Source organism: Diachasmimorpha longicaudata, chromosome 16 (assembly GCF_034640455.1).
Source record: "Diachasmimorpha longicaudata isolate KC_UGA_2023 chromosome 16, iyDiaLong2, whole genome shotgun sequence".
Taxonomy (NCBI): Eukaryota; Metazoa; Arthropoda; class Insecta; order Hymenoptera; family Braconidae; genus Diachasmimorpha; species Diachasmimorpha longicaudata.
This window is the reverse complement of record NC_087240.1, coordinates 3,069,474-3,081,797: the sequence shown is the minus strand read 5'-3', so window position 1 is coordinate 3,081,797 and position 12,324 is coordinate 3,069,474. Positions and strand designations below refer to the sequence as shown.

Below are 12,324 nucleotides of genomic sequence, written 5' to 3'. Positions count from 1 at the left end.
GGTGGCAGGGGTACGAAAAGAGGGCAGTCGCCATCTGTGTTTTTTCAATGAGCAATGAATTTTGAAGTTTAAAGTCTTCAGTGTTTCCAGTCGACCTAGACTTCTTCAAGAAGTTCAGAGTCATTAGATTTATGATTTTTATTCTCAGTAATATAATGATATTAATGTTATTCTACTGTTGATAATAACATTATTATCTCCCAACTCTCATCATTAAATACATCTTGTATAACCCCAGTCGTTAGACATAATAAATAAATAATATCTTGATTGTAAATACCTTTTTTACAGTTTTATTGTTACACCTTTGCAGTTGCGACCTTTGTGCTTAAAAAAATACAAAATCACAACTCAATCAATTCTCACTACATTCAATAATTACATTTATTAATAATGCATTAATCTGGTACGAAAATTCATGATTTCATCGTTCATACAATTCGTTCATATACAATCTGTCATTAATTAATTCATATGTACAATTAACTCCCTCAATGACTATCCATAAATTGAATATCCGACAGCAGAAGGACTGTATTTGGTAGGGGTCGGGGCTGCGGGCTGAGGACTGTGATTGTTTGTCTGTCGACATCGACATTTGTCCTAGAAAAAAAAATTTCGATCAATCAAACATTAAAAATGAATTATTAATATATTTCTACGATAAAAAGGAAGAAACATAATGTCGCACGTTTTGAAAGCTTTTTCTATGCATACAAATAACGTCTGGCTAGTGCATATTCTTCTGTAAATACTTGCAGCACATTTTTACCTAATAAAACCAGATGAATATTCTTTAGACATTTTCTGTGATGTTTCCTCAAGAAATACCCAAGTGTACTTACACACAAACAAATCCAGCGATGTTAGTCTGGACAACATCGTCCTCAGGGGAATCAGCGAAAGAAACCGACAGCAGGTGATGCAGCAAACTGGGTCCAGGGGTAACAGCGACGAGTTTGGTGAGATTATCCTCAGCCTTCATGCCCAGGGGCATGCAGGATGCAGGCAGAACAGGTGCTCCAATCTTGTAAATCCTAGCTTCACTCCATTTAACTTCAAAACTGTGTGGGTACAAGGGTGTCTTGGATCCATAGAAGTACTCTCTAACTCTCTGATCCCTCGACTCACTCCTCATTGTCTGCGTTCTCTCCACAACTCCTCCACTCTTCGGTAGAAATACAACTTTAACGAACTCAGGCATTCCCCTGACGAGTTCATTGTAGAGTCTCTCCTGATCAAGAACCAGGATGGCATCGACTTCGAAAGCCTGGGCAGCATGTGTCAATAGTTTGTAGCCTCCCCCCTTGACCCAGCCACATGTGTTGATGACGATTCCAGAGACTTTGGCCTTTTTATTGGCTTGAAGTCTATCGGAGCAGACCTCAGCTAGCCTCGACACCAGGAGATTGTAAAGGGTGATATTGGTACTTGGGGATTTGTGACCAAAATGAAAAACCAGCGGCGCCTGCTGGGAGAATCCCTCGACGACATTCGACGGTCTCTCAACTAGAAGAGCCCCCAGGGTACCAGGGACAGCTATGTGACCTTGGCCAACGTCTAGGTCCACGAAGATCGGTCGTCTTCCCATTCTTACTGCGTAGTTTAGTAAAATTCTGGAGAGGGTGGACTTACCCACGTCTGAGGGCCCAACGATCATTGTGATGGGGCCTCTGGAGTCTTTCTTCTCGGCGATATCTCGCATCCGTTCCATGGCTGCGTGACAATTCAGGTAGATACCCATGGGGGTCTCCTTCGCGATGTAACTCACGTCGGTTTTACCTGTTATCTCCAGGGTACAGCCCTGCCAGGTGAATACTGCTACTTTTGCACCGAAACCGAATTCATATTTCTTATTTTTTACCAGCTCCGTGCCGAACACCTCAGCCAATCCCAGTTTCAGCTGAATTCAGGGGAAAGAATAGGAGTTTTAGAAAATTATTCAATTACATTATTTATGGGGGACATCTTCCCCGTAGGATCAAGGGGTGTGGAGTATGAATAATTATAGGGATTTTTAATGAAAAACATGAATTGTTCTTAAGAATATCTCAGGAACTAGTGGGTTCAGGGGGAATGTCACCAAATATTTTTTGTGGCGAAAGAAATTCTCTACAAAAAATTTAATTCGAATTTTTCCTACGAACTTTTACTATTTCAATCGACATTGATGATGAGGAAATTAAATTTGAAAGATTGTCAGCTAGGAAATAATGAAAGTTTTTAATGTTTACCTCGAGTGTCACTTTGTCATTTTTGTTCTCCACCTCGAACCGGAGTTCGCAGTCAGAATCGAGCTTGAATTCTTGAACAGCAGGTGCCTCGTTCGTCATTATTTTGTTAATTAACCTTCGAATTATTTACCGATTCCTCGGACACGTCAAGTAATAAGAAAATAAATAAAAAATTCACATGCACTTTGTAACCTCAAAGAGTGTATCGGACTCGAAGCATCTGAAGTCAACTGTCAATGTTGAAATCTATAGACGCACTGACCGACAGACCTGCGTCTCTCCAATGGCGTAGCATCAGTCATCCCCACTACCTCTGCTCCGAAGTTTTGTAGATGGCTCCACTTGGTGTTTTTGTGACAGTTTGAAAGTTCTAACGTACCTGAAAAATCATCCAGCTCTTCTCCTCTAAATCCTCCCCTGGAATCGATGAGGAAATACCCGAAGATGACCTGGAATTATGAATAATTAGTGAAATAATCCCAAGTATTAAATAATCGGTGGAATAATCAAAATGGTGCACTGGACGAAGGTGATCTCAGGGTTTGATGCTGAGGACGAAACCGTGAATTTCGGTGCTCGGGCTGTTGCAGAGCACGATGGAGCAATCTACGAGACTTGGACGAGGGCGACAATCCAATGTGATGACCCGGAGGAACGTCAACGCAACCTTCAGAATGATAAAAATCCCCAGGTAAAACATTTTCGTAAGAAGCTAACGGGGAAATATCTTCTGATTCATTGACACGATTTAGATAAATCATTTCCCATTTTGAAGACCGAAAAAAATTTTTGAAATAGAGAAAAGTCGTGTAGATTCAGTCTCTGAATGTTCGGTAATAAATTATTAAAATTCTAGGTTCTCTCCCCGAAAGTTCACGCCTCTTTCCACCACGCATTCCTCTGCATTTCCGTCGACAACTCCCTCACAATTTTCGAAGACGAATCCTGCCAGGAGATCCTCACCAGCATCGGTTTTGATTCCCCAGTGACCTCCTACTGCCTCTCCTCCACGGATCTCCTTCTTGCAGCCATCGACACAGGTCTCGTCCACTGCTTCAACCTCGCTCGGGGTTCCCAGCAGCTTTTCTGCATCGACCTTGAGACCTATAACTGTGGCAACGTGATTCACCTGTCCCTGGAAGAATCCGAGGACTTCTTATCTCTCACGATGGTCACTACGACAGGGAAAATCTTGAAACTGCCATCGATAAATCCTTCGGACGAATCCTCCATCGACTCGCAGATCTCCAAGATCTCTATTGTGACTACAATTTCGGCCATTTTATCGGCATCAGACATTCCCACGTCTGGCCCTTCTAAATCCATCATCACTCTAGGGGAGGAGGTCTTCATACATCCCAGGAACATCTCCTGTAGCCTGACGTCGACTCCCTACCGATACAAAAAGTGCCAGCACTTCGAGAAGTACTCCGGGATCATCTGCCTCACAACGGAAGGATCTCTCTCCCTCATCTGCAGACAGACTTTTCTCTCCATAAAAATTCACCCCGGACCTATCGAAGATTTTATCACAATCCCTGAGGGGTCTGATGACTATCACATTCTAATCCTGATGAAGGCAGAGCCCTCAGAGGACACCACGTCCCTTCACTTGATGAGCTTTCCTGATTTTCAGGTAAAATTCTCGATGCTCGTCCCCAAAGACAGTTACCTGGTAAATCTAAACCACACAGTGGACCACCTGATCTTCCTGGAGGCTGCGAGAAACCCCCAGGGAATAATCGACACCATCAGGATCAAAGCCATCGAGGAAAGTTCTCCAGACTTTCGCCTCCAGAGGCTCCTGCGCCGGCAAAAATTCACAGAAGCCAGGGACTTTGCGAAGAAGTTTGGATTGAACGAGGAGACGGTCTACCACGCAGAAGCCAAACTTCTGATGGAGAGACTGCAGCCTTCCGTCCACGCCGAGGAGTTTGTCAATGTCGAAGTCTTCCTGGAGACTCTGGACAAGATCAAAGACGTAGAGTTTGTCTACGAGTGCTGCAAGAATGCCCTCACGAGGGATTACAAGGAGACCAGGAGATTGGTGGTTTACGCTAGGAGAAGAATCGTGGAGTTCATGGGCTCCTTCGAGGGCAAGAGCCACCACGGCCACGATAGGCTCTCCAAGCTCCTGAGTCACGTGAGCAACACGTTGAAAAAGCTGGAGACTTTCGAGATAATCCACGCGGTCGAGTCTCTAAAGGGCGAACCTGAGGAGAGCATTGAGGAGTGGAACCGATTCTCCAAGTCAAATCTCCTGGACGAATGCATGAGGCACCTTTCCCTGGGGGAGTTGGATGCAGCAGCCCTCATCTGGATCAGACATACCTCAGAAATCTCACCTCAGATGACCACCAGCAGCATTAATGAACTCCTACAGTCGATCCCCGAACCCCTGGGTCCCTCCAGTCTGTGGCCCTGGCTTCGCCACTTCGTTCCCTCAGCCACAGCTCTGATTCCTTCAAGTCTCCCAGCTATTCTCCAGTGGTCCCTCAAGAAAACGAGATCCCTGGAGATTTATCACCGAGACTCCTGGCCCAGCATCGGCCTGGACTTCGCCAACGGCCTCCTCTCAATCCTCCAGTTCGAGGAGTACAATATTTGCTTCCAGTTCCACCAACAATACGCCAGTAAAAACTCTCATCTCCAGAAGCTGCAGCTCCTCATTCAGGCGATGTCTGATCTATTGGATCTCAAGACGAAGTACAAGATCGTCGTCCCTTTAGGGGTGTACCTGGGGGATTCAACGGAGGTTATTCACCTTCTTCTGAATAAAATTCACATCGAAGAGATCCCCTCTCTGATGAGCACCTTCCTCCAGCAGTATATGCTGAATCACTCATTGAAGAACGATCAGGTGCTGTCGTCGTATATCGCCAAGACCCTGAAGATGTCCAAGGGCTGGTGGATGTTGGAGAAGGCCCCCTGGGACAGGCGACTCTCAGTGATCATTGGGCACATTCACAATATTCAGAACCGACTTCAGCAGACTCTGGAGGTCCTGAAAAAAGCGCCTGTCCCGTGGTCCCCAGCTATTTCTTCCCTTGCTGAGGACAGCTGCAGGTACGATCATCCTCTGGTGGGAAAAATTCGGATAGAGTCCAGCTCTATTGCTGTTAAATTAATCATGAAAAAGTATGGCTTTGCCCATGTGGGCCTCTCTCCAAATCTCTATCAGAGGATCATCAAAGAGGCTCGGGCGAGCATGGTCCAGGATCTTCTGGAGCTGACGAAGAACGAGCAGAAGATGAAGCAAAAGAGAGTGCTAGGGGCGTGTGTGAGCTATCACCTAAGGACTGGAGACCTCGACAAGGTCATGGCGATCTTGGATGTGCTAGAGGAAGATGTCGTTGACTTCTGCTGTAAGCAGATTATCAACGATTTTCAGGGGAGACTTAACAATTTTCGAGACTACAAGGACGACTCCCTAGGGTACTACGTCGAGATCCTGGAGTCTGTTGCCCGTAAATTATCGAGGAAGAATCACGACATCTTGGAGATGATCCCTCACCTCAGGTCTATTTATTTCTTGAAGACAGAATTCAACATCTCCATCAACATTCGCGATTACTTCGAGAACAAAAAGCAGATTTTACTGGAGTTTATATCGAATCTGATCGAGACTGAGGACCTGGGGAGCGGCAAATTTCCGGCAGATCTGGAGCGAGTGTCACGTCTGCTGAATCTTCCGTCATTATCGGGCATCTACGAGTACTTCGAGGCAACGAAAGATGCGAAGGTCCTCCAGGAGTACGTCGTGAATGGTTTGAGCACCTGGGAGATCTTCACCTCCGAGGAATGTCTTTTCTCTCTAAAGATGATCTCCCAGCTGCTCCTGGAGGGAAAAGACGATGCCATCGTGGCAAAATCCTTGAAGGATCTGATATCTAGGATCATCATGTACTCTCCAATAGAGACACTTCCTCAAGTCCTCGAGTCTTTGATTAAAATTGACACCTACACCGAGGCAGTGAGCGACACCCTGGAGCTGCAAGAATCCCCGCTGTACCCGATCTACAAAGACGCCTCGATATCCTGCGGGGAGGTTCTCGTTCCCTATCTTATGGACCTCTTTGCCCTGTCCTATTACCTAGAGAACGATCGAAGTGACAGTCACTCAGACGAGGACATAGTCCTCCTCAGGAAAGCTCTCCCCCTGAGGACTCGAGGGCTGATGAATGAGCACCACGATCTGGCAGTGCTAAAGATCCTGATGTCGACATGTGTGAAAATGGTTTCGCTGTTACCGAAGCACGAGGAGATATCCTCCGAGATGAGAACCATCCAGAACGCTTGTCTCTCCGTGATGCTGAAGAAGGTCATAGATTCGATGGTCTTCGACCTTCACCTAGGGCTTGCCTGCCTGTTCGCCCTGCCCCAGGGAGACTCTCTGAAACTCCTCAATCACTGTGGACAGCTGTACGAGTCCGACCAGCGAAGAGACCGAGTGATAAAAGAACTGAGTTGCGAGTACTTTAGACTAACGAAGAACTACCCCCAGATGGAAGCCCTCAAATCCTCCAGACTCCTTCACCACTGGGCTAAGAGGCTCGTCCATTGTGGGGTGTCGTACCGAGAGGTCCTCACGAGTAACAACGAAGACAAGAGGAATATTCTGAAGAGGATCATGACGTCGAAGAGGCCTGAGACCTTGAATCTTCTCAGGGACTTCTGTTCCAACTTCGGTTTCATCTTCACCGACTGTTGTCTCAGTTATCTGGAGATTCTCCTCACCACATGGGAGCCGGATTTCAAGGTGGACACCCAGGATGGCTCCAGACACGTCAAGATCGATGAAAATCAGGTGAAAGAGCTGTTTGTCGAGTGCAAAAAGGTTTCAGCTGAAATCACAGATAAGAACGCCATGAAGAGGTTTCTGGTGGACGCCTTGACAGCTTCATCCTTCAATATTTATCATTACGAGGTGTTCCTGCTGGCACTAGAGATTGCTGAGATAAATGACAAGATTGACTGGATCAGCCATCTGTGCTTTCTCCAGAATTACACGAGAATAGGAAAACCAACTGAGGTAGAGACAGATGCCTGGCTCAACTGGTGTCAGGAACCACAGCTGCCGCCCATCGCCAAATGGAGGCTGCCCTTCTTCCCCAGGGTTGATTTCAAGGTCATCATTCCTGAGCTCAGCCTCAAGACGTACGAGAAGTGGTTGAGCATCGCCCCAATCCTCAGCATTTCCATTTCCAATATTTGTACTCTAGCGGTCAGGAACTCCACTAATGACGCTTGGGAGGCCTCCAAGGGGCTCTGCAACACGTGGTCCATTAACAGCAGAAACTCAAGCCTCTTGAAGGACATCAAGAAGTGCCTGGATTACATGCAGGGCGTCGACAGGCTGACCTATGGCACTGCATCATTGTATTACGTTGTCAATCATACCCCTCCTGGGGCTGATCTCGTGGCAGCTGCCAAGGAGTGCTTTTTGTACATGGAACAGTGGAAGGAGATGTGCGGGGATAAGGCCGATCCTGCCAACAAATTCCCCAGGATCAAGGAGAAGTATGTGATCAACACCGCAAAGCACATTCTTCATTCTCATGGATTGGGAATGGCGAAGTACCTGACTCTCGTGGATCGTCCGGAAGATCTGATAACCTCCCTCTACAAAGACGACTCCATCCCCCAGCGCTACAGGACAGCCACCAGACACCGGCCAGACATAAACTCGGCGGTTGACGCTCTTGGGGGTGTTCTCCCAGTGGAGCTCCATAAGATTCGAGGAGAATTGCTGAAGGAGTGGCTACAACCAGAGGCCTCAGACTCCAAGAACGACAGCATCACCGCTGTCTTCAGAGAGCAGGCAGACCACAACGATCTTGACACTTTCATCACTGATGACAATCTCCTCCGGGCGTGTTACATCGTGTCCGGCAAGTCGGATCTCATCCACTACCTCGTGCACGTCTCCTTCGACGAGAAAGAGAACTACAACGCTGGAGTGAAGTTCAGGGCTCTGCGGATAATTCAATCGTTGACAGACGATGCCACACTTCAGAGTTATACGAAAATTAGTCCTGAGCAGTTCCACCGGCACATGAAGAGTCTCCAGTACGTGACGGAGCTGCAGAGACTGGGAATTGGGTACAGCGTTAATGGATTCGAGAGCTGCTCCAAGCAGAAGCTCCTGCAAGTGCTGGCCAACAGTCAGTTTGAAGTGGCTAGGGCACTGGGACTGATCCCCCAGATCTTTCTAGATTTTGAACTTGAGGAGTTTGACGTGCTGGATGTGGCGCTGGAGAGAATGGTCAGGATGGGACTCGTCAAGGAGCTCAAAAGGAGCCTCATGATGCTGGCGGGGATCGATCGTCTAGTGAACTGCTCTGGATACATCTCCGCCTGGCAATTGGTCATCTCTGATGGATTTGGGAGATTAGGGACTGACAAGGGCTTGGAAGAGTCCATAGAGGCCCTCAGGATGCTTCACGCCTGTCCAGTGGTGGATAAATTACACTTTGAAGAGATTGTTGAGGGGTGTCTCAGACCTGGACAAATGCACTTTGCTGCAGCCCTTTTGCAGTTCCTCGGGGAGAGGGAAAGGACAGGAGTGGTGGAGAGGATATTGAAGGAGGGGGATGTCCAGGGGGTCGTGGATGGGCTCAGGGAACTCCGGGGCAAGGGCGTTCTTGGGGTTGAACAGTCTGTGATGGTGATTCAGAGAGCAGCTGGAATGGTTAATGGAAGTTGAAGTAAAAAATTGTGAGGGTGGCTGTAATTAATTTTTAATTTCTCGGAGAGGGTTTTTAGTCTGCCCTTCTTTCAGGTTACAAAATTCTCTTCAGCTCTCCAAAGTTACGTTCAGTAAATTCCGTAATTGAATATATTTCTTTGCCAACATGTTTTGCAATTAAAATTGTATCTAGTTTTTAATAATGTAAAGTAATTGGTTGAATCTTCGAGGAGTGGAGATTGATACATTTTGTACAGATATTTACACAGAAATACAAACTTTTTTACTTTTTATCACTAGTTCGATTCGAGTTTGTAAGAATCTACGTAGTCGTCGATTACCAGATTCTTCTCCCTCAGGACCTTCAGCTTTATCGTGTCTACGTTGGGCTTTGCGTCCAGAACTGTCATTCTGTTCACTATCGTGAACTTCGGGTTTTTGGGGCTGGGGCCCACAATGAAGTCTATTACATCGTTAATACCCACCTGAGAAGTAGAACAATTATCCTCAAAGCATCCTAAGGTTTTTAAACAATAAAGCTAAAGGAAAATATCGATTGTTTAAAGCGATCCAACTTCTAAAAGATTCATCACTGGAAAAAATGATTTTCATTGAAAACAAAGGTCCCAAAAATTAGGAACTGCAGTTTCATACCCTTTTATTATTCTATTTTATAATTTAAATAATGGACAATGATTATGGGAAGGGTTTAATTAAAATTCTTTACTTACTTGATAACCTTTTTTCAAGACCTTTTCACTATTAATACGAATTCTACTCTCGTAAAGAGCTACATCTGCTCGACTGAAAGAACAATCACCAGTCAAATAAAATAATTAAAATTCAATGACCTCGTGAAATCACTTGGTAATGAGATAATAATAAAATGGCGTACCTTCTGGCTATTCCAAGACCAGCTTTAACGACAGCATCAATCCTCATTGACTGAGTACTAGGGGTGATTATCTTATTATGTTTACCCTGAGCCAACAATTCGATTTCCGGATCCCCCTGCTCGTCAACATCCTCCTCGTCCTCTTCCTCCTGACCTCGTCCCTATTTTTTCGTTGACAATTCAATAAAAATTATGAAGCAAGAAAGAATATTCTCTTAATTATTTAAAAACTGGAATGTCTTTTATTCAATCAATTGGACAATTTGTTAATTATATAATACCTTTCTGCCACTTCTGCTGTGTTTACATCTTATTGAGACACCGTCTAGGTTATAATTGACCTCAAAAAGACTCCTCGATGTATCAAATATGTTATTATCTGCACTTTGGATATTTTTCTTGTTACGATCAAGGAAAGTTCCATGAATTGCTCTGACATTTATTATTGCTGTCCGATGCTGCAAATGGACGAAATAACGTGACAACACGCGAACTGCCATTCTCATTTTTGTTTATCGTCGCCGAGGATTGCGCTTTGTGCGCATGTCAAGGGTGACATGTGCAGTTCAAATCAACACTTTTGAATATTTTCGAATGTTCATAACTAAAGAATAAATTCAATAATTGAAAAAAAAAAATAAATAAATAAAAAAACGTGAAAAACCCTTTGTTTTGTCTTCCTGCAAGAATGCCTCTTCTAAACTTATTAATTTGCCAATGTAAATTTTTATTTAAACATATAAATGTTTTATAAAAAATAGAATTGTATTTACAATCAGATTAATGATCAGTTATCAAGTTTTCCATCTCCTAATTAAATTTACGTCGATGTAACGCAGGGACTTTGGCGGATGTACATGAATAATTTCTCTTCTAATTTGTCTCCTCAAGCGAAGCCCTTCTCCTTCAATTTACCGACGAGGGCGTCGACGTCTGGGAGGATGGACCCAGCTTCTCTCACTGGAGGATCCTCCACAGACAGAATTTCCACTCTCGGAGAAACGTCGATTCCCAGATCCTTTGGAGTTATTTTCTTGATCGGTTTCTTCTTCGCTTTCATTATATTCGGTAATGTGGCGTAACGAGGCTCGTTCAGGCGTAAATCAGCACTCAGGACAACTGGAGTTTTAATCTTGATGGTCTCCAAACCTCCGTCGACCTCCCTGGTGACGGTGAGCTCACCAGATCCATGTTCAATCTGATAGAAAAAAGGTTTTAGTCGCAGGTGGAGTCTTTGAGGGTAAAATTGACGTGTTAATCAGTAAAATTGAGTTACTTTGCTGCAAAATGTCCCAGAGGGCCAATCAAGCACTCCAGCAGTCATCTGGGCAGTCTGATTACAGTCATCGTCGATGGCTTGCTTTCCCACGAGAACAATATTGGCCTTCTCTTCCTCGGCTAATTTAGCCAGGATTTTGGAGACATGAATGGGCTGAAGGGTCTCATACTCAGGCCCAGAGACCTCCACGTGAATCGCTTTATCCGCCCCCATGGCCAGGGCGGTCCTGAGGGTTTCCTGGGCCTGGGCAGGACCACACGAGACTGCGATGACCTCTTCAGCTATTTTTTTTTCCTTCATTCTCACTGCTTCTTCAATCGCAATTTCATCAAATGGATTCATTGAGTGCTTGACCCCTTCGGTTAGAACACCAGTATGATCTGGTTTTACGCGAATCTGATGCATCAATTTCAGTGAATTAATTGCGGATTAATTGCTTAATGTGTTGCAGAGTGGGAGGGCGGTTAAAATTAATTTACATCGATTATTTCAAGTTGTCGTATTTGTTTTATTGGCTCCATGAACCTGAAGACTTGTTTTTCAGGGGAATTTCGTGGCATAAAAATTATTTGCTCAGTTCGCCTGAACATTCATTAACGTTAAGGACAATGGTATTGGTAATTAACTCGGTAATGAGTGAGCCTAGGAATTTTTTGAAGAATTAACTTGCCTAAGAAAATGTCTCGATATTTCCTTGAAAAATCACTCATTAAATAGCTAATCATTTCTAATTCATCAATCCACTTTGTTTGTCAACAAAACGGATAAATTCAATGTTCAACATGTAAACATCAGATTGGGTTGTCAATCCAACGATTGATCAATGATTTATAATTCCTTAAAGCCCCTTAAGTGAAAACACTCAAGCAATAAAAAATAATTTGAATAAAATCGCGATAACTGGGGCAGAATCAATTCCTAAACCAGAGCAACAATATGATGAACCGTCTTGTTTCAACGATCCTCTGAAGAAGACTTACCTTAACGGCATAATCGATGACTCGTTTAACTCCAACAAGCACCCTCGCCATTGTTACAAAGTATTTTAATTAATTAAACAATTTATGACCTCAATGCAACCAATTTTGATGGCAGTTTTTAGATCTGCTCTTCCACGGGTTCAAGAGTCCAACAATGATTGGGGAGTGAAGTGGGAAGGAGGTAATTACGTCACAAAAATGAATAACCTGTTGATAATACCAAGCACTAATTTATCGACAAGAAAAAT

General features: G+C 44.5%; 4 protein-coding genes across 4 annotated transcripts; 1 reads left to right on the top strand and 3 right to left on the bottom strand.

Moving 5' to 3' along the window:
* Positions 1-279: 279 nt before the first annotated feature.
* On the bottom strand, positions 280-2,492 carry LOC135170006 (protein CLP1 homolog). The gene is made up of 3 exons (XM_064135498.1): positions 2,235-2,492; positions 846-1,903; positions 280-603 (listed from the first exon to the last, which is right to left on the bottom strand). The coding sequence occupies exons 1-3, from the start codon at positions 2,331-2,333 to the stop codon at positions 492-494; spliced, it is 1,269 nt and encodes a 422-aa protein (XP_063991568.1). The 5' UTR covers positions 2,334-2,492; the 3' UTR covers positions 280-491.
* Positions 2,493-2,583: 91 nt separating this feature from the next.
* LOC135169974 (kinetochore-associated protein 1) lies at positions 2,584-9,215 on the top strand. The gene is made up of 2 exons (XM_064135437.1): positions 2,584-2,925; positions 3,091-9,215. Exons 1-2 carry the CDS (start codon positions 2,746-2,748, stop codon positions 8,938-8,940), a joined length of 6,030 nt encoding a protein of 2,009 aa, XP_063991507.1. The 5' UTR covers positions 2,584-2,745; the 3' UTR covers positions 8,941-9,215.
* Positions 8,970-10,466, bottom strand: LOC135170024 (uncharacterized). The gene is made up of 4 exons (XM_064135517.1): positions 10,099-10,466; positions 9,818-9,978; positions 9,654-9,726; positions 8,970-9,407 (listed from the first exon to the last, which is right to left on the bottom strand). The coding sequence occupies exons 1-4, from the start codon at positions 10,321-10,323 to the stop codon at positions 9,219-9,221; spliced, it is 648 nt and encodes a 215-aa protein (XP_063991587.1). The 5' UTR covers positions 10,324-10,466; the 3' UTR covers positions 8,970-9,218.
* A 54-nt stretch (positions 10,467-10,520) lies between these two features.
* LOC135170021 (electron transfer flavoprotein subunit beta) lies at positions 10,521-12,251 on the bottom strand. The gene is made up of 3 exons (XM_064135513.1): positions 12,077-12,251; positions 11,094-11,492; positions 10,521-11,015 (listed from the first exon to the last, which is right to left on the bottom strand). Exons 1-3 carry the CDS (start codon positions 12,125-12,127, stop codon positions 10,704-10,706), a joined length of 762 nt encoding a protein of 253 aa, XP_063991583.1. The 5' UTR covers positions 12,128-12,251; the 3' UTR covers positions 10,521-10,703.
* Between the last annotated feature and the right edge of the window lie 73 nt (positions 12,252-12,324).

What these genes read in the sequence shown, in the direction of transcription:
- LOC135170006 (XM_064135498.1), bottom strand. Translation starts at nt 2,333, where the DNA reads ATGACGAACGAGGCACCTGCTGTTCAAGAATTCAAGCTCGATTCTGAC. An exon ending in ATGACAAAGTGACACTCGAG is followed by an intron (nt 1,904 to 2,234) that starts GTAAACATTAAA and finishes CCCTGAATTCAG; the next exon opens with CTGAAACTGGGATTGGCTGA. An exon ending in ATCGCTGGATTTGTTTGTGT is followed by an intron (nt 604 to 845) that starts GTAAGTACACTT and finishes TTTTTTTTCTAG; the next exon opens with GACAAATGTCGATGTCGACA.
- LOC135169974 (XM_064135437.1), top strand. Translation starts at nt 2,746, where the DNA reads ATGGTGCACTGGACGAAGGTGATCTCAGGGTTTGATGCTGAGGACGAA. An exon ending in AGAATGATAAAAATCCCCAG is followed by an intron (nt 2,926 to 3,090) that starts GTAAAACATTTT and finishes TTAAAATTCTAG; the next exon opens with GTTCTCTCCCCGAAAGTTCA.
- LOC135170024 (XM_064135517.1), bottom strand. Translation starts at nt 10,323, where the DNA reads ATGAGAATGGCAGTTCGCGTGTTGTCACGTTATTTCGTCCATTTGCAG. An exon ending in GGTCTTGGAATAGCCAGAAG is followed by an intron (nt 9,727 to 9,817) that starts GTACGCCATTTT and finishes TTGTTCTTTCAG; the next exon opens with TCGAGCAGATGTAGCTCTTT. An exon ending in TCTTGAAAAAAGGTTATCAA is followed by an intron (nt 9,408 to 9,653) that starts GTAAGTAAAGAA and finishes TCTACTTCTCAG; the next exon opens with GTGGGTATTAACGATGTAAT.
- LOC135170021 (XM_064135513.1), bottom strand. Translation starts at nt 12,127, where the DNA reads ATGGCGAGGGTGCTTGTTGGAGTTAAACGAGTCATCGATTATGCCGTT. An exon ending in TCATCGATTATGCCGTTAAG is followed by an intron (nt 11,493 to 12,076) that starts GTAAGTCTTCTT and finishes TTGATGCATCAG; the next exon opens with ATTCGCGTAAAACCAGATCA. An exon ending in CTGGGACATTTTGCAGCAAA is followed by an intron (nt 11,016 to 11,093) that starts GTAACTCAATTT and finishes TTTTTCTATCAG; the next exon opens with ATTGAACATGGATCTGGTGA.